Consider the following 21,082-nt stretch of genomic DNA (forward strand, 5'->3'; position numbering starts at 1 on the left):
GGGAAATTTTACGTCATTTTGTCACCACACGTCTCATATTTGCCATCGACAATGAAAGGAGAAATTAGGTCAAATGTCCGCCAAATATGATGTAAAATGTCCGCAATACAAACATATATGCCATTGACATTGTCAATGAAGGGAACATTTACATCATCTTGTCCCCACACGTCTCATATTTGCCATCGACAATTAAAGGAGAAATGTGTCTGTAAATGTGTGGCAACAGGCATTCTGATTGGCCAGTAGGCTATGAGATGATGCATGATGATGTTTGATGTACGATGAAGAGCGCCCCTCACTTCACACGGGTGTGATTTTTTATTTTTTTAAATTATGATGATGACTGCAACTTGACTAGGCACGTTATGCAGTAGCCTATATTTATTTTTTAACTGTTATGCAGAGACTATAAAACTGAGTCACAGTCAGTGTTGGGCAATATTACTTAGGAGAGTAATATCTTTACTTTACTTATTACTCCTTAGAAAAAGTAATAATATTATGTTACTTATTACTTGGAATCAAGAGTAATACTGTTACATATTACTTTATATTACTTTTCAACCGGGCGGCCGGGCCCCTTCCACCCGCAAAAAGAACACAATCTGTTTAGCCAGCTCCTTTTACAACTGAATCCAATTAATTGGAATAAGAAGTCTCCAATCAGCCAAACTGAATAATTGCAGGATATAAAACAAAAATAGTCATCAGTCTCTCATCAGCCTTTTATGCTGCATATTCCACATGGGATTCAACATCAACAATCTGAACAGTATTTTTGTTGACAAAGTTATAAATGTCAACAGTATAGCCTAGGCCTATATCCATAACATAAGCAAGCAGAAAGTAGAAGGCGTATCTGTGTATCAGATTGTGAAAATATTATTATTATTATTATTATTATTATTATTATATAATAACAATACTGCCCAACACTGGTCACAGTAGTCACTATTAAATTACTGGTCAACCACAGACTTGTCAGTAGCTATGAATACACATTAGCGTACGGCGGCCTATGTTTGCACACACACAACTAGTTTATCAAGAGCGACATCCAGTGGACTGAGGCAGTAGGTGACATAATGAAAAACTAAAATACAGGTATTAAACTATACACTTCTTGGCCTCTTGCCTGTAACTGTCTAGGAGGCCTGTCTCACGAGTCTCACGACTCACGTTCTTGTATTTCACCTGCTGGAATCATGTGCGTGGTTGTAGTAGCCTACTTACTGATAGCCGCTCGACGCACGTGAATTGAATTCTACTAATGATGCCTAATTCAGTTATTCGCGCATGCTGGTCGCACATATAAAAGCAGTCTCCCTGCTCGCTGTAAAATTGGGATGATCATTCCTAATTTATCCTATAGTATACATCATATTCTGCCTATAACAAATATAACGTCGCTTTGTAGAATGACAAACGATATAGCCAAAAAGAGGGGAAAGGCCGGGTCTACTGAGAAAAAGACGAGAAGAAAGGTTAAGAGAAGAGAGACTTATGCAATGTACATCTACAAAGTTTTGAAACAGGTGAGTGGATGTCTTGACTCTGCAGTCTGACAGTAGGCTACAACGTAACTATTTTACACGTGCAAGTGTAGAATAACTACTTTTTACTGTCCCAAAAAGTTGTTTTAGATTGAAGTATTAACAGTTTGTAGAATTACAGTACATTTCAAGCACAACTTATACAAAAAACTGTATAGTGGACGAATAGCATTACACTTGTTTACAAGAAATTGGGGGTCTTATAAGCCTACTTTAGAATTGGCCTACTTTAATATTATTATTACTTCAAATACAAATGATTGACCTATGACCAGCCTGAAATTAATAATACATTTATATTGTTCTAAGCAAGGCATTTATTTAATCTTGTCATGCTGAAAACCGTTTCCATTGTTGTCCTATGTGTATTCAATTCATACACATTTAAAGGTATATTCAGTGATTTCACTTAATTCAAATATCACTTATTTTTTTGTTTTGTTGTGATAATCCTCCCTACTATAGAGTGTGCTGGCCATAAGGAGTTCCTCCCTGTCCCCAGCTAACCCCTGGGGGTCAAAAAACCTTAGGTTTCGTTTTTGACTCTGATTGGACGAAAGGCTGGGTCCCACAGCCAAAAACGAAACCTAAGGTTTTTTGAGTGAAATCACTGAATATACCTTTAAAGACATCAATACATTTATAATAAACAAGAGGACATCAACACAGTAGCAATAATAACCCTACACTACAGTACAGCTGGGGGGGGGGGGGGGGTCATTTCTGGTAAGCTTCTAAGGATTTCTAGGACTGCTCTAGTATGTTTGTATAATAGCCCCTCTCTGAACCCTCCGTAAAGTTAGTTTACTTTACTTAAGGTCCCTATGCATTTATGCCCGCGATATGGTATACAGACGTACATACCCTCAGGAAATGCCGTGCTGCTGCCTTTTGGTGGTGATGAGATGTTTCAGAACGGTCTATAGGAGACCGTTTTGGCTGATCTGAAATTCTCTCTTCCAATTCCTTCCTTGACTTCCTTATTGACTTCCCATTGTACCGCCTCCAGCACCGGGACTGGCTAGCTGAGACAGAGGCAGGAACGCGCAGCTAGCCAGTCCCGGTGCTGGAGTTGTCTCCTATAGCCGATATATGCTTCTTTTGAAACATCTCACCACCACCAAAAGGCCGCAGCACGGCCTTTCCTGAGGGTATGTACGTCTGTATACCATATCGCGTGGCATAAATGCATAGGGAGGCCCAGGCCGTAGCGTAACGGTCTGGGCACCGGACTGGTAATCCAGTCGCAGTGTGCCGCGGGTTCGACTCCCGGACCCGACACGGCCTTTACTGCATGTCATCCCCCCATCTCTCTCCCGTTTCCTGTCAGCCTACTGTCTGTCCCTTCAAAAAAATCAATAAAAGGCGTAAGCCGCAAAAATAAAAATAAAATAAAAAATAAAAATAAATGCATAGGGACCCTATGTAAAGTAAACAAACTTTACGGAGGGTACAGAGAGGGGCTAGTTTGTATAAGAAAGTTCTGAAGTAGACTACTTATATTGTTCTGTAGCTGCATTGTGAAAATCATACAGCAAACAGTGCATTATTGATATTCAAAGAAAACATTAAAGTATGTTTTTGATTGAGCAACTTTCACTTGTAGTGGTGTATCCTAATACTTGAGGGGCCTGTTTGACTCCAGTATAATTAACGGGTTTGTACTAAATTTGGTCACCACCCGATTGCTAATAATTATCTCCTTTTGCTTAAAGGTCCATCCGGACACAGGAATCTCCAGCAAAGCCATGAGCATTATGAACTCCTTTGTCAATGACCTATTCGAGAGAATTGCTACTGAAGCGTCCAGACTGGCCCAGTACAGCAAACGCTCGACCATCACCAGCCGAGAGATACAAACGGCTGTGCGACTGCTCCTACCTGGGGAACTGGCGAAGCATGCCGTATCAGAGGGAACCAAAGCTGTCACCAAATACACCAGCTCCAAATGAACTCAAGGCTAAAGGGGTTTAAATCTGGGGCATGTAGTCATGTACAGATCTGCAAGACTGCAACTTGCATCAGTTGTATGCTGAACAAACCTTATTTTTTATTTTCCCTCTTTTTGGTTTTTTTTTTAAATAAATGCAAAAATGTGATTCCAGTCTGTACTTTTTTTTGTTGTCTTGATAGCCGTTGCCTGAATGATACACATACAAGTAAAATGTAAAGTTGAAACTAATATTTATTTTTTCAACATTAACATTTTAACATCAATTAACTGTTCACTCGGCATGCACTGTGATTCATTAATCAGTATTGTGGAAGAGCTAAAGGCTAAACTGGTTAGGCCTATTATTCTAAAGGCCAGCATGGCCAGGTCAAGGGGATGTGACTAGCAGAATGTCACTTTTTGTTTTGTGCAAGTTGGATGTTTATTTAAAAGTTTTTTTTAACTTTCATTCCTAAGGTGCTATTCCTTTAGCTGCTAAAGGGATTAATTTTTTGGACACCAAGTTTAGCATGATGGCAATAACCCAAGCACATCCAATTAAATTGTTAGTACATCTAATGCTGCATAGCACTTGCATGTTCGTTAGATATATTGTATTGACTTTTGTTAGTGGATCTATGGCAGTGTATATGGAGGTGAAATGCACCTCAGATTCATTGGATGATGAATACTTTTGATATCCTGTTAAAATGTGGAAATTTTAATAATTTGGGGTGCAGCTGTATATTCTGATAGCATTGCTGTGTTTGTCCAGCACTCTAATAACGGAAGGGATTTTCAGGTCAGGGGATGAATAGGACAATCAAGTGAATTTGGAAGTGATGAAAAATAAAATTAGCACTGAGCAGACACATTTGGATATCTCACATGATTGGATGAAATTGGTGTCCTAGCTGAAAATGTTTTTTTTAAATGAGATGGGAAGACCCCTGGACATTAGAGAGCCTACAGCAATGATCATAATATAGAGCTTTACATCTAGAAAATACAAAACGTTTTGTTTTAACAAATCACATTCAAGAAATCATAGAAGGCAGCCCTCACTTCTACGAACTGCCACTACCATCTATGGCCACCGCCACAGGGGGCGCGTAGTCCACGCAACACCACGCCTCCCGTTCCCGTGACGTAAGTTGCATTATGGGAAATTGTGTTTTAATGTTACCGAATACGGCAGGCGGACTCTACACAGGAAATGAGAGAGCAGTGACCTATCAGAGCCGTGGGCTCGGCGCTGGCAACGGTTACGTCATAGGTGCGTACAGTGAAAGTTACATCACATGAGATATTTCAGCCGGCGAGGTAGCCTCTTCCTTCCAGTATCTGAGCACATCGTATTGTTTCTTCAGAGGCAGTGTGAACTGTGAACAATATAGTCTTTACAAAGGTAAGAATATGTATTTGTATACTGGTAATTCACACGTGTTGCCTTTAAACTACGGTGGAAGTACTCTTTGTCTCTTTCCATGTATTTTATCCCTGTGTTGTGATGTGATTCTGTGCCATTTGTTCGACCTTCGATATGTTGGGGCTTAAAGTTATTATTATCTTGTCAAATCTAGGATTTGAGGAAGTAATAATAAGGTTCAAAAGAATCATGACGTTATTATGCGGAATGTTAGGCACATCGAGGCACATGCGTAACGGGCCAAACTCAAAGGGACTGCATGTGCCCTTGATGTCTAACCTTTGTTCCATCGGGTCATGTTATATAAATATTTATACATAAATGCTTGGTTTAGATTACATTACTTGGTTCAAACTGTGCGTGTTTATTTGGATTTTGGTGAGCTCTAGAATAGATAGACCATAAAGGTGGGTGTGTCTCTGGCTATAGTGAGAGACTCGACGACGATGCAGAAACGCGACAGATGATTGTTATTTTTACACCTATAACTATTGTCATTTGTTTAGTCAAGATGTCTTATGATGGCGATGAAAATGAGTCCAAGTTCATGCGAAAGGCAAAGGAGAATCCCTTTGTTCCTGTTGGTGAGTAGTACATTCAGTACCCTATACCCACATGTTACATCATCACAGTAGAGGAAATACATTTTACAGAATAAATAAAAAAGATGACTTGCATAGTTCTACTGGTTGTTATTAGCCTAGTATATTGTTTTACACACATGCTTGTTTTATGTGTACAGAACTTTGGTTGACCTTCTGGTCTTTGTAAATGTTCTCTAGAAATATGATTTGATTTTTAATTAAAACGTGTCTGTCTTATTTCTTATTCAAGGCATTGCTGGGTGCGCTGCCATTGTTGGATGGAGACTTTATAAAATGAAGAGTCGAGGGGACACAAAGATGTCTGTTCACCTGATACACATGCGTGTAATGGGTCAAGGCTTTATAGTGGGAGCCATGACATTAGGTATGTAGAATGTCAAGACACATTTGAATGACATAATTGCATGTATTCAAATTGCTTTATTATCACCAGATTATGTTTGCTCAACTGGGCTGGGTTGCACTAGCTGAACATAATGCCAAGTTAGGGCGTAAAGTAGTAGTAGCAGCAACTACAGTTTGTAACTAGTGACCTATAGAATGAACTTTCTGCACAAGGTGAAACCATGAGATTTTTTGTTGTTGAAGAAAAACAAGTAAAAAACATCATAGTCATTGTCTGTCAAGAGTTCCTCTCTATCCCCAGCTGCCCTCCTCAGACTCCCCAACTCTAAAATGTACAACTCTAAAGTTTACATTACATTACCAAAGCAAGTGTCAAAATAAACCCCCTCTCTCACACATGGCTTAAATGCATCTTGCCAGCCCAGGGACCATCCAGACCCCCTAGGGCCCTAGGCTGTGTAAACAAGCATGCCCACACAGATGGTCAACACACCTTCTGGCCTCAGGGTTATAATAACGTCTAATCAGATGTTCAACACCACAAGGTGTTTGTGGGCCCTTTAATTATTATTAATTAAAAAAAAAACTGTGATGTATACCCAAACTAACTGAGTATTGTCAAGTGTTATATGTCGCATACTCTCGTTTCAAAGGTTTTAAAATTGGTATGATGTGATTAAGGGTGTAATCACATCATATAACAATAACGCAACTCCTGCTAGCTTACTTCTTGAGAATATTGCAATTCTGGTTGAGGGGGGAAAAGTGATACTTGTAGACTTGTATTCTCCACCCATCTAAATAGCCCCTTATAACACAGTAGACTAGAGGCCTACCGGTACTTTGTTCTCAGAAGAACAGATGGAACAGAATTCAGTAACCTACAGGTAGCATATTTAAATATTTCGATGATTGTTGCACCACAACTAATTATAAGATGCAATATTACTTTATTATAAGCTCACACACATACTGTAATACACACATGTGACATAACACAAACGATAAATGACATGCCAAGGACCAAAGACAAGAGCAATGTCCACCGCTCTGCCTACCCCTGGCCAGACTCTAGATTATAAGCCTCAAAGGACAAGTGTTGTCTGGAGTCTCTCAAGTGGTTGGTTGTCCACAAGCTTTGAACAAAATTAATGTTCAGTTGTTGCAGCAGTTGCGAGTTTCATACCAGGTGCAGGTGGTACTGAAGAACAAACATGAACAAAAGAAGAATCATCTGTCTAATTGCACTAAAGGATCTTAATTATATAAAGTCTTGGCTTTGTTTTCTTACCCACTGATTCAATTTCCATGACAAAAGATGGTCTATTACTACTACTACTAGGGATGTATACGAATATACCTGGTTGATCTGTTCACTATTAATAGTAATGGAGATCTCTGTATCTTTAGTGGTGCACTAAAAACTATTTATTCTGTCTTTTAATTAATTAATGAGGGGGGAGGGGGGGGGCATTTTTCAAATAAAAACTGTATCATTAGAGTACTTTAGAATGTATTGGTCTGGCGACATTCAGAGACAGACATTCCTCAGTACGACAGCTGTCGGTATAAAGGGTAAAAAGTGCACTGAGCTGAGCTTACGTAACCCTGGGGAGCACCCACATTAGTAGTTAATGCTGAGGAAAGGGTTCTGTTCACCCTCTGTTATCAGGAAAGAAGCCTACTATAGATAGAATATCAATATTGTATTGAAGAGAAGTCTAAAAAGAGAATCAATCACACTTGCATGATTCTCATTATCTAGGGGTTTCGTAATTAAGTGGACCGGTGTGACAACCACATCCTCTGTACTGCAACCCTTCTTGTAGGCAAACACTTCTGGCATTATGGCAAGACTTGGTTAGTAGTGCATTAGCCTCGGAAACCCAGACGTTTTATTTCCTGAAAGAAATTTCATAATTATAAAACCGTTTAGGCTACATTTCATCCCCCAGTATTGATGTTGACTTAATATTAAATTACTGTCGTTATAAATAACCCAAAAAGGATGTAGTGCAAGATTCCGTATATACAGTAATTTGTGTTGTGCGTCAACTTTCATTTTAGTAATACTCACGAAGAGAAGACTTCCGCACACACGGTTTTGTTTAGAGCCACTTGCTAAAAGCTCTTGAACCAGAAAGTGGCAGTGTGTGGGTCTCCCTCTTCTCCTACCAGACAGTAATACTTACTTAGTTAGAAGCCATTTACGCTATAACTAAAATTGCACTTGGTGTCAGGTGGTGCACCATGCAACCAGCCTCGCGCCAACCAAGTGGTTTTTACCAAAGTAGTAATGACTTGGGCTGTTGTTATTGTGGTTCGTAACCACCAAATCTTTAGAATTTGTACTCTGTGTTTTAAACATTTTTTTTCCTCTTATGCTTTTCAGGTGTCCTCTATTCGATGTACAACGATTACATTGTGAAACCCAGAGAAGCCCAGAAAGCATTGGATCATGATCATATTCATAAATGAGCATGGACTCTCTTTGGACTTGTATTAACAGTATATCCCTTAATATTGCCTCATATTAAGGTGTTGTAGAACATTTATTTTTGCAGATGTGTAGATTTTTCTATTCACATCCTTCACCACACCACCGCTGTAAATAGTCTAAGTTATTGATTATAGGTATTATTATTATTATAGGTAAAGATATTTGGTACATTTCATTTGAAGCTTAAAAATTCTCTTCAGTGTTCTAGTGTCTTTTTCATTAGATAAACCTTTACTCAGGGGGGATTCAAAGAAACCCGTCATAGGATCTCACCGCAGATAGCAAATGGAATTCATCCGTCAGGGTTTGGATGAAGCCTTATGATATTCTCATGTTTTGTTCAACAAGATCCACAAATAAATACACATACAAGGAGAAAGCTTACATTAGGATACAATTAAGTACTGGTGTCATGTCACTGAAGTTTCATTCTAGCCCACCTGTAATGATGTGTAATGTTTTTTGACAACTGTTAATAGAGCAACTTGTGGGCAACATATGTTTTTAAAGCATATCATGGCTTAAAGATGTGGTTCACTATGGGTCTGATTTATGTTAAACATGAAACTCAATGGCTCAAACACACAAACTTAACTTCTGGGTTTTAAGACTATAAACTGACACTACATAAGAGGATCATATAAGTGCTACTACTACTGTGAAAGGAGCTGTGATCAAACAAAGAATTTTGTTTTTAAGATTCGGTGATTGAGTGATGATGCTTTTGCTTTTTCGTTTGTTTGCTTTTGATTTAATTGAATTTGGCAATTTGATGTCAAAATGAGAACATTATTTGAGAATTGAGAAGTTTTTGCTTAAGTAATTAATTAATGAATTGATTGATTGAATACTATTGTTTGTTAACAGCCATTGGCAGTACAGTCAATTTCACAGTGCAGTATTTAGGATAATGCCACAGTATACACAATACAGTATGGTTCCTTGATACCACAGTATAAAACATACCATTTCACTTACTGTCACTGTACACTGGTTTCTTGTAATCTTTTTGTTACTTTTGTTGCAGACTGTTTGTTTTCCCTAAGATTTATATTTTTTAATTTGCTCTATAGATTAGATCTTTGCCAAAAGTGTATGCACCTTAGTCTACTTTTCTGAAATGGGGGCACAATGGGAAAGATGCCTGCTCTCAAATGGCTAAAACAAATGAAAAATATGTTATTAATTCAGCTTCACATCTAGAATAGGCCTATTTGAAGACATAATTTGGCAGCAAAAGGGAATTTCTTTTAATAATTATTATTAGTGAAAGAATTCCTGTAAACATCTTTGGTATTTTGAAATGTTTAATTATCAGAGATGACTACATTACTATTAATTGGCCTATCTGAGGTACAGTATTTGAACTTGTGAAAATGGCCAGTTTCAGTCATTCTAACTGAAGGCACAATCATGACAAATTGAGCTGTGGAAATGACGACATCAACTGTACAGTACAATTTGTGATTTGCTTGAAGACTTGTTAAAATTGAGTTGAATGTGTGCCGATTGTAAAATGCGATTAAAAGTATTTAAAAAGTTAAATTGTAGGCCTGTGTATTTTTCACCTTGTATTTAGACCATTGGCAGAGGGCCTGCATCAGCTGCATGCCAAGTGTGATTTATTTACACGTATAAATACTGTTAAAACAATTGCTATTTATAAAGTTGATTTGTGCTGTGGTATAATGGGAAAAGCATTTAAGTTCCAGACTCGGAGATGAATTTTGGAAGAAGACGCTTTAAATTGTACAATATTTTGTTCTATTTTTATTTCCACAGGTTGACAAAGTAAACGTAGCTAATGTAGACTGGGCACTTTACCCACGCGGAAATACCGCCCTACGGGTTTGTTTATTTATGTTTTGTAAACATTGATCTTGGCAGCATCCCTTGCAAATTGTTGCATTTAATGCATTATCCCGCGAGACTTGGTGGCCCTGATGTGTCTCGTAAACAGGTTTCTGTCAATGGTTGCTATGGGTACAGGCTATACATCACGGTGCGGTCAGCGTCACAGGAAGCCCTGACAGTAGGCCACTGAACTGCAGTCTTAACATCTCAACACAAAATCGCGTAGGCCTAATCGATCGTAGCTTAACTGACAGGTGAGTTATACATTTATATTGCACTGATTGCCATCTATTATCTAACATGCATGCAACGCAACATTAAACTTTCTACTGTGTTGAGGCTGCTACCATGCTACGATGCCTTTACAGGCCTGCTTTAATTCCTGCCTTCGACCGTCTTTTTAAAATAAAAATAATTCATTGTCACCGTGTGTTAATTACATAAGCATTTTAATCTATGTAAGTAAACCTACCCATTCTTCCTTAAGACCTTATTGTTTGTAGGGTACCCACAGCCACAGGTCTATACTTGTGAATCAACTTTTATTGATGATTCCGGGGGGAATTATTTAATAGTGCCTCATCATGTCACTTCACTTTGGCATTGATATTATTTGTTAAACGTAAAAATGTAGTACTTGTCATTTGTTCATGGCACCACTTAATTTAGCGAGTTCTGTCTTCAATATTAGTCTTGACTAATACAATTAGTAACTAGAAAAAGTGCCCTTCCGGGCACAGGTCTCCACCAGGTTATCCACAGATCCGTGCAGTTAGAGGTAAAAACACTTTTCGGCCAGTTATAGCGCCACCTTGAGGCTGAGTTGAAATTGTTCATGTGGCATTTCGTCCTCGGCCTAGTGGGAATGTGCGTGCACAATTTCACGGAAATCACGCGATGTGTTCATGATTTGCAGCATTTTGTTTGAAACTGAGCACTCCTGTGAACTTTGGAAGCCAATCTTAACCAATCAGGATGGAGTCTGATAAATGTGAAAGACCCGTTTCGTTGAATGGCTCTAGAGAGACTGTGTACCAATTTGCGTGATGTTTGGACAAAATCTGTAGGTGTACTGTGCAAAAACTTGTTTTGCACAAAGCGGCCTCCTGGTGGCGCTATAACAGGCCGTGCTGGAAAGTTTGGGGCAGAGGTTCATCGTTGGCATCCAGGGAGTGTGTGTGCAAAATTTGGCATCGACCGGGTTAACGGTGGCCGAGATTAGCTGTTCACGGACACACGGACACACGGACGGACGGACGGACGGACGGACGGACACGCGGACGGACGGAGTGCAAAACATACTCTCCCCACATGCCTTCGGCCTGGTGGAGACAATAAATTCCACTGTATGTATGCTATAGCCTACTACTCAGTTCTTTGCTCATGGGATCAAAATATGGGCCTTCCTCAGCCATCACCAGCATTTGTTGTCTTTTAAACCTATATGCAATGATCCGCAGATCATGGAAGACGATGGTGGGCTGAATGACAGTTTAAAGCACCAGTTCCGAGCTCTGCAGAAACAGCAGGAGGAACGTCTCCAAAGAAAATTACATAAAAAGGACAAAGAACTGCACAGTCCTGCCAGTGTGACCCAGGAGACCCCCAGTAGTCTGGATGACTTGAACCTGTCTGAGCTAGATACTTTTCATACCCAAAACCTTAATGAGAGGTGAGATCCATGAATTGATTCCCATCATTGATTTGTGTTTACTTTTGCACAGGTAGTACGTTACGTAATGTATGCCGAATACCGATATCTTGCATATTGATATGAGAGAGAAAAAAAGTCTGTTCCTTTCACTTAATCCCTACTACAGACTACTACAGAATCAGTTACAAGACCAAGTGAGGGAACTAACTGATGAGAATGGTCGTCTCTTCAAGCTTCTGAGTGAAAAGGACTTTGAAATAAAGCACCTGAAAAGGAAAAGGGAGGAAGACAGACTGGCTTTAGCAGGTATTATAGCAACAGTAAACAATCCGGTGAGTCGATATGTTCTCTCGCATCGTGCAACATCGGTTGTCATCCCCGTTATTCAGGCACATCTGGCTTGGCAGGGGATGCTGCAGCCACCAAGATCGTTGAGCTGTCCAAGAAGAATAGAGAGTTATCAGCTGAAATTGAACAAGAAAGGATTAAAGCAAAGCAAAGCAGCAACAGAGTCAAAGAGCTGGAGAAAGAGGTGATGACGGATGGACCGTAACCATTTCAAGCCATATGAACACATTCATTAGTTCAAAAACTCATCATGTAGGTGTTTGAGATTAAAAAACATTTTAATCAAATCTTTTTACTTTTTTACTTTCGGCCATAGCTACAGACTGTTTCATTACTCTCTCCACCTGGGCAAAAGATTGGCACAAAAATACAGGATGTGAGGTCATCAGATGATGGTGAGGAGGTATGTAGAAAAGGTGAATATTAGGATGTTGAAGTTATCGTATTAATTATAATAATGACAACCCCAGCAATGTGTATTTCTTTCACCAACAGAACAACCCGGTGATGAAATCTCTGCAGGAAAAATTAACTGCGGCCCAGTTCAAAATGACTGAATATCGCATCCAGATTCAAGCTGTTAAACAGGAGCTCAAAATAGCTCATAAGGTAGCAGCAGTACAGTACTATAATCATCTATGGTATTAAGTATTCAACAGTTGAGAAGGGGGAAAAAAACATATCAAATATGTCTATTTGTCATAAATACATGTATTGTATGGAATGCATATTTCTGTTCACAGCAACACTGCTTCCGTATCAAACACCTGACACATTTGTTCAATATGAGATTGTGTTGGTGGTTATATAAATACATCCATAGCAATGAAGCATCATCGCGTCCTGTAGCAAAGTGGCTGTGAACATGGAAGTAATATTAATAATAAACTTTATTTATATAGCACCTTTTTAAACAATGTTTCAAAGTGCTTAAAACATAATTAAAACAATCAAGCAATCACAAACATTACAACCAAAAATATAACGACGACACTATCAGGGGGAATAAAGGTGTTCTAGGGGTTAAGAAGGCCTCTCTGTGAGGGAACTAGCAACCCTGAGGTCAAGTGGGAGATTGTTCCAGAGTCTGGGGGCCCTGGCAGCAAATGCCATGTCGCCCTTGGTCACCAAATCGGTTTTAGGGACCTCTAGGAGGGCTAAGTTGGAGGACCTCAAGCAACGGACCGGCACATGTGGTTCCAGGAGATCCAATATGTATTCGGGTGCCAGGCCGTTAAGGGCTTTAAAAGTAAAACAATAACATCTTAAAATCAATTAATAAAAGTAACAAGCAGCCAGTGCAGTGACGCTAAAACTGGGGTGATGTTCTGACCTCCTGGTCCCGGTGATAAGTCTAGCTGCTGCATTCTGTACTAATTTTAAGCAGTGTATGGATCCTTTGTTGAGATTTGAATAAAGAGCATTGCAGTAATCCAGTCGTGATGAAATAAGGGCATTGATGACTTTATGGAGGTTAGGGATGGAAAGGTTTGGAGGTTTGGACGGATTCTATAGATGTTGCGTAGGTGGAAAAAGCAGGTGCGAACTATGTTTTTTGCTTCGAGGCAAAGGTTAGAGTCCAGTAGGACACCTAGGTTCTTTGCCACAGGTCACAAACATGCTGTAGTTTATACAGTACATTATGAATTACAAAATAATAATGATAAAATAAACAAGGCTGCTATTTTTGTTACAGGTATTGATTAGTGAGGTTGGAGAGGAGGTCAACATCCAGCAGATACTGAGCTCCCCAGGGGGCTTCCGGGGTCGCTCTCAGCAGATTTTAGTTCTTCAGGCCAGGGTAAGATTGCTGAATTCATTGAATAAGTGATGTTTTCATATCACCTACTGTATGTGTTCTTACAACCAAGAGGGGTTTTCACTTAATGGGGACACAGGTTTGTCTAATTTCTTTGTGTGCAGGTCCGGGACCTTGAGCAGCAGTTAAACCAATCAGCTCAACGGAGGCAGCCGAGTGTGTCGAGTGTTGAGGAAGAGTTTCTGGGGGTTGGCAGTCTGCAGAAAACACCACCTCAGGACAGGAACCTCGGCTACATTCGCACCATTGAGAGAGAGAAGAGAGAGACATTCGAGGTGATATAATCACTTGTACATGAAGTTCATGTAGTTCTACAAGAGATATGAATGGTATATGTAAAAAGAAAAAAGCATACAGTATATCTCAGTTGAATTAGTTCATTTACAGTTCATGTCATGAACTGTAAATGAACTAATTCAACTGAGATATTAAAATTTTGTTTGAGTACGAGTGTCCTCCCCATTTGATTTGACTTGGCAGAGGATTACAGCAGACTATGAGGCACTCCTGAAAGACCATGAAGAAGTGAAGAAGAAGCTGGAAGGCTCTAAAGCCAGAAACAAATCTCTGGCTGCCGAAGTAAAAACCCTGAAGGTCCAGATATCCACTCTGCTGGATAAGGGCAAGCATGATGACGAACTGGTGGATGCCCTTCTCGTAAGTCCTGAGGTCAAAGAAAAATATTTGTCATCATAAAAACTAAATTAAGTGTACAATTCTATGGATAGCCCAACGGTTTTGATAGATTTTCACAGTAGACACAATGGTCAAACATAATGTTTATTGCATTTCTCTTTGGATCCGTTAATGGGTCCTCCATGGTTGGTTGAGTACGTAACATGTCTGTGATCCTGCCTGGTAGTGTCTGTTTCATATAAGACCCGTCTAAACAAGGGTAATTGGTGATCATGTCACAAGAAAAAAAACGTTAATGCACTTTTCTCAGCCCAGAAGACATAATCTTTGTCATAAAACACGGCCACGTAACAAAGTGTAAACAAAACGTTATGGTGTGTAATATAGTTTTTGTATTGACTAGTGAAGCACCCATTTTCAGAGTAGTTAGTGCAGTACCCACTATGAAATCTGTCCTCTATCAGTGCTGCAACATCAGGGATGTCTCCTGCGCAGACAGTTACACAGAGCTTTCTGGAATTTAAGGATATAGGGCTATATCCTTATCCCTAAACTTATTTGCTATTTTTTACTATTTTGAAAAACATTTTAAAATAGTTAAAATCTACAAGCTCACAATGTGTCGATGTAGATCGGCTAGTTGAAGTATTTAAAACAGTTTTTCAAGACAGTAAAATATGGCATATAAGTTTAAGGATAAAGGGTAAGGCTCACCCAAGATAAGGCCAATTCTGTATAGTAGATACACATCCATTTAGTATAAATTAACCCATTCATTATATTATTCTTTAGCTATTTAAAAATAGCAGATCTACTGCTATTTTCTTTTAATCGTGAAAATGAGGCGCAAATCTTTAAATATATATTCTTTCAGAGCGAACGTCTTTGCTGCTGGGAGGAGCCTGGAACAGCATATTTTCAGATGGGGGTCGGCAGCCAATTACATATAATTCTGGGTGTCCTTGACATGAAATAGTTTGAGATTCACTGACATAGAAAGATGTTTTGTTTTTTCTCCAGAAAACTGTCATGATTTAGAAGACATTTGTAGAATAGTTCACAGGTCTAAATGGGTTAAGCATGTCCGTCCCTCCTGCAGAAGCAGCAGGCCCAGATGCAAGAGGTGCTGAGCCGGCTCACCCTGCAGCAGCAAGACGCTGCAGAGACCCTGCAGAAGACACCGGGGGGACTGCAGCCGAGCAGCGAGGCCTCCAGGCACAGCACCCTCGTCCTGCAGCTCAAGCAGATGGTCTCCGAGAAGGAGGCCAAGGTGAAGGAGCTGGAGAAGGAAATCCAGCGGATTTCCTTTCAGGTAAAATACTTTTAATTGGAAACCAGCAATGAATTGATGCTCCCTGCAGTCCCAACAGTCAGCAAAATGTTGAGTTGAAAATTGAACGCCCCTGGTTCGATAACTTAGATTCATAACTTTCTCCTCTCTGCCGTCAGGTTCCTGTCTGTCTCCACTAAGTAAAGTCTGTCGTAAAGCTAAAGCTTCATTTTAGTCACTAATTTGAGAATTAATTTCCCTTCCCTTTTTTATCATTTGTATTTCATTAAAGGGATATTTCACTTTCAAATAGAATAAACATTAATAAATAAATAAATATATATATATATATATATATATATATATATAATACATTTTAAAATCATGGGAAAAAAATCACGGCCTCTTCACGCGTGAAGAGTCCGTGATTTTTTTAATTTTTATTTGGATCTCCATTAGCTACTACCTTAGTAGAAGCTACTCTTCCTGGGGTCCACACATAAAATACAATTACATCATATGAATAAATTTTACAAGACTGAGTTAGGACATTATAATGAATGTCCTAACTTAGGACATTCTAATGTGGGTTGTGATGTTTTCAGTACTTTTAATGACTTCATTTTAAAGTGAAATATTCCTTTTAAGTTAACAGACATCTTCTGTATAATAAGAAAATTATACTGTAGTTCCATTATTCAGAAGAGTAGAGCCCACGAAGATGGGATATGGATAGAAACAGTAGAAAATAGATAATGTCTTAATTATTTTCTCTTTACCCAATATATTTCATCATATTATTGTTTGTCACAGAACTTGGAAATGCAACTTTACTTTCTTCATAAGAACACAAAAAAGCTAAAACAGAAACATAAAACAAAGAGGGTAAAACATAACAGATGAAAGGGTAAAATGTTAATATTATGAAACACTATCAAGATATTGTCAAGAAAGTGCTCATTTCTGTTGCAGAGGGAAGATGGAAACAGTCAGGCCAGCTGCATGACAGCTACATGCAGTTCCACAGCTCCGCCAGAAGAGGGAGACATTGACAAAAGAATGAGCTCTGCACGGTAGGCGTGCTAATAATGATCATCATCACATTCAAAACTATTAAAAAATATTATGAAATATTGTTTGATCGATTAAAATTGGACATTGCTCAGACAGATGCTTGACATAAATTATCTTTGACAACTTATAAATAAATCATGAACACAAATCTAAACATTGACGCAAACAGAGCTATGGTGTTTGCTCAAATTTCAGCCTATTGATTTAGAGTCATGGCTCTGTGAATGTCGTCTGTAATATGTTCTATTTATGACTATCGCTTCCTCTCTTCCAGGTCAGTTACAAAACATGGCCATAAGCTGGTGCAGTCTGCACCAACTAGTTTAGATGTCAGGTAGGTTCACGAGTTACTCATAATCTGTTCCATATCTGTTCTTTTAACATTGTCATGCATTATTGCGTTGCGTGTTTTTACGGGCTGTCTAGAAGAGGTGAGTCTGTGTGTAGTGTGGGGGTATAATTTCGCAAACCACTGGACTGATCATAATGTTTTATACGTTGAAATAATTAACTTTAAAACTAAATTTATATTGGGAGTCAATGGAAGACTGTGCCGAAAGCTTTGCCCAAATATGTAAACGACTAACATAATACTACTGATGTTGTAGAATAGATGCCCAGACATCATATATACTGGCCACATGAAATCTGAGATCCACATCTTGGGGTTTTTTCCTCCCTTTTCTCAGTGGTGGTTTGGCTCCTCCTAGATGTCAACATTGTCCCGCTGAGGTGAACTCTCTGATGGCCCAGTGCACCGAGTACAGGACTTTGTACCAGGCCGCAAGTGTAGAGAAAGACAGACTCCTAGTCGTGGTCAAGCTCCAGCAGGAAAAGTAATACACAATGTTCAATTCAATGTACATTATCCCTGCAGTATACTTTTCATTGAAAGCACAAGTTACTATCTGTGTAGTGGATTGAACCGTAGATTATATCACCACAGTGTGTGGGCTTCTTTCTTGACCAAGACCACAACAGTCATTGGCTAGTTTTCCTTCACCAATGGCAAACAAGTCAATTGTATTTGTATAGAAGATCAACTAAGCCGGATGCACCATGGCGGATTTGAACCCACAACCTGGTGGGCTGGCATCCGAGCACCCAGGATTTGTATTATCTATTAACCTAACCCTATATATACCTAGTTGACCGATGGTCCCCCAGGGTCTATACTTGGTCCCCTTGTTTTTTTTCCATCTAGTCTACACCAAATCTACGACACAAATTGATGATATACGACTTTACAATGTTGTGAGCTGGAAGAGCTGCTATTCTCAGTGAATGTTTGCATATGACATGCCACAAATTGGGACGCTATGGCTCATCTGGATAACACATAAAAATGTAGTATAAATCGCCATTTATTTACATTTTTGGATTTGCTACCTTTTTGGAATTCTTTTAACTCCTACTTTTTCATGGTCCTAAAAGACTGGCAATCAATATCAGAGTCAATATCGAATGATAGAAGTTATATCATTGTGCTGATATTTCTGATCACTCAGAGAGAGAAGCTGCAGTGACAGGCCCTTTTTTCTCTTTTGGACAGAGAGAAAGAGATGAACCAGAGGTGTGTGGAGGCCGAACAGAGACTCCAGGAGGAGCAGCAGATAGAGAAGTCAAAAACTGGACTTGGAGAAAGGATTGACAGACACTGCACAGTGCAAGCGACAGGAGTCCAATCGGTAAACCCGAGTGCTCAGTGATGACCTGGCGTGATCTAGATTATGCTCTTTTTTTGGTGCACTGACTCATCGATCCCTCTCCATTTCTTTCTCGTCTGTTACACCCCCCCCCCACGCCCCAGGAGCTTCCACCAGCCCAAAAAGAAACTGGGGGAAGCAGGCGGAGTCGTCCCACTGACTGATCGATAAACGCACCACTGAATGAACTAAGTATCCAAAGGAACTGAGGATGTCAGTGTCAGTACAGATGCTATATATCTTATGTATTGATGCCTTCTTAGCGTTTGCTCTGAGAACATTAGGAACATTCCTAGCTTTTCAACTGTAAAACGTCAAACATAACATCTTTACTATACGTCACCTGCACTATGAAAGTTGTTCGTTTAACTCTGAGAGTGTTAGTGGGTTTTGAACGGGTTGCATGCATGCCTATAGCTCAGGACTTGTGTTGCATGCCATTCCTCCTGTCGGCTCTCACCTTCCACTCGCTGTTCACTGTATCTAAAAAAAGCATAAATATGTATCTACATAAAGCATAAATATGTATCTAAATAAAGCAAATATATATTGCATTAAGGTACCAACATTGACCTACTGTCAAACCAGTGTGCACAAGAAATGTGGTTTGCGAGATTAGCTCCGGATGCGCGCGCACGCACGCACGCACACACTATAAACACTATAAAACGAAGGGGCGCCGTCTCTACTGAAGTTGAGCCACGGGAGACACCACCGACGGCCACGAGTTTCCGTGTCGAGCGTTGCAAAATCCGGTAGAGCCGACTCAGCCCCGGCCGAGTTGTAACCCGATATGGACAGAATAGTAAGTCAAACCCAAACTCACACAGCCACGGTGAAATAGCACTTCCGTACTAGTGAAAGGCAAGCCACAACCTCCATCACGGTCAAAACAGTAGTCGTGTAATATGTACTAGGGATGCCGCCGAATAATCAATTTTCCGATTAATCATCGCAGTCTCCGAAATCGATTTTAATATTTCGTATATATTTTTTAAATAGCCAAAATATTGGCTAATAAGTAAGGCTGCATGATATATCGAACATGTACCTTCATCAGTGGATAATATAAGTATAAATCAAGTTGAGCAAAGCCACTCTTCTCTGCCCCTCTCTCTAACAGACACAGTTAACGATCGCTTGTTAAGTGCCTGCCAGACAGACAATCAGATGAAATGAAGGCAGGTGTAGAGTAGAGTGTAGAGTAGACTAGTGAAGTGAACATGTTCACTTTATATCAAGTACTTCATACCAGCCCCTTCTCCCCAAATCCAAATGGATTTCATTTTCCATCCTGAATGGCAGTAACTAGCATACAATGAGAACTGAGAAGATCTCCACAAAGGTTTACTCATCAAAACTGATTATAAAACTGTAACCATCAAAGCATGCACTCAACATATAATGGTTATGTATACCATGGCATGTGCATATATAAAATCTTAAAAGTTTTATCTGATATTGATTAAAATATATATATATATATTTTTTTTTGGCCAATTCGATTTGGCTGATTTTGTGGCATCCCTAATATGTAAGGATCTTTGAAAAACTGGTGAAATACTTTGCTGAACTAGGCCCTAAAAATATTTTAAGGCTTTTATGGTATATATATATATATATATATATATATATATATATATGCTCTTTCTTCCCTGTTACATAATGATTGCGGAACTGAACTGAAATTAAGTCATGTGTGAGGAGCATGGATATATGTTGATTTGACTACTGGATGCTGCCATCTGGCTGCATGTGGTCATTTATCTGGAGGAGGCTCTAAGAGCAACGCTGAAGGGAGCACTCCAGGCCACAGAGCGAGACCCGCACCTCTACTATGACATGATGAGCCAAGTCAAGCATGTGTTCCTGCAGGCACCATGATAGCACAAGATACATTTAGACCCGAGGACGATTCTACAAATGTCTTTTAAATCCTGACAGTTTTCTGAAAAACCTGTTTCTACGTCAGTCTTTCTCAAACATTTTTGCGAACGACTGAACGACCCCCCCCCCCCCCCAGAAGCAAATATTTGAGTTAAAATGTTCACTCTGAAATAATATATATTAAGATTTGCACCACATTTTCACGATTTTTCAAAAATAGCAGACCTACAAGGCACAAGCTCATAGCGCGGCACTCTGTGCCGCGCTATGAGCTTGTAGATCTGCTATTTTTCAATAGCTTAAGTATAACATAATGCTTAAAACACCAAAAGGGGTTCCCGTACAGAATGGGCTAACCAGGGGTTACTATAGCTGGGCCCTGCAGTGCACTGCATGTAATTGCCAATCCCCCCTACACATTCTACTGTCACATCTGCCACAAAGCAGGGACAGCCTCTGGGAAACA

At 39.5% G+C, this 21,082-nt stretch overlaps 3 protein-coding genes across 3 annotated transcripts; all 3 read left to right on the top strand.

Annotated features, from left to right (window-relative positions):
• Window positions 1-1,421: 1,421 nt before the first annotated feature.
• Window positions 1,422-3,508, top strand: h2bk1 (H2B.K variant histone 1; the record flags this gene model as incomplete). The annotated part of the gene is made up of 2 exons (XM_083782379.1): window positions 1,422-1,538; window positions 3,272-3,508. 2 exons carry the CDS (start codon window positions 1,422-1,424, stop codon window positions 3,506-3,508), a joined length of 354 nt encoding a protein of 117 aa, XP_083638505.1.
• A 1,296-nt stretch (window positions 3,509-4,804) lies between these two features.
• On the top strand, window positions 4,805-8,985 carry higd1a (HIG1 hypoxia inducible domain family, member 1A). Its single transcript, XM_083781702.1, has 4 exons — window positions 4,805-4,897; window positions 5,425-5,502; window positions 5,753-5,887; window positions 8,261-8,985. The coding sequence occupies exons 2-4, from the start codon at window positions 5,430-5,432 to the stop codon at window positions 8,344-8,346; spliced, it is 294 nt and encodes a 97-aa protein (XP_083637828.1). The 5' UTR covers window positions 4,805-4,897; window positions 5,425-5,429; the 3' UTR covers window positions 8,347-8,985.
• A 2,700-nt stretch (window positions 8,986-11,685) lies between these two features.
• ccdc13 (coiled-coil domain containing 13) lies at window positions 11,686-20,613 on the top strand (the record flags this gene model as incomplete). Its single annotated transcript, XM_083782741.1, has 14 exons — window positions 11,686-11,894; window positions 12,043-12,182; window positions 12,266-12,408; window positions 12,541-12,627; window positions 12,720-12,833; window positions 13,921-14,025; window positions 14,148-14,318; window positions 14,524-14,700; window positions 15,779-15,991; window positions 16,922-17,022; window positions 17,298-17,357; window positions 17,713-17,859; window positions 18,576-18,711; window positions 20,503-20,613. The coding sequence occupies 14 exons, from the start codon at window positions 11,686-11,688 to the stop codon at window positions 20,611-20,613; spliced, it is 1,914 nt and encodes a 637-aa protein (XP_083638867.1).
• Window positions 20,614-21,082: the final 469 nt, after the last annotated feature.

The sequence above is a fragment of the Protomyctophum parallelum genome, assembly GCF_964188405.1.
Source record: "Protomyctophum parallelum genome assembly, chromosome: 14".
Taxonomy (NCBI): Eukaryota; Metazoa; Chordata; class Actinopteri; order Myctophiformes; family Myctophidae; genus Protomyctophum; species Protomyctophum parallelum.

Bases quoted from the DNA above. Each gene is read 5' to 3' on its own strand.
- higd1a (XM_083781702.1), top strand. From the start codon at position 5,430: ATGTCTTATGATGGCGATGAAAATGAGTCCAAGTTCATGCGAAAGGCA. The intron at 5,503-5,752 runs GTGAGTAGTACA...TTCTTATTCAAG, and splicing joins GAATCCCTTTGTTCCTGTTG to GCATTGCTGGGTGCGCTGCC. The intron at 5,888-8,260 runs GTATGTAGAATG...TATGCTTTTCAG, and splicing joins AGTGGGAGCCATGACATTAG to GTGTCCTCTATTCGATGTAC.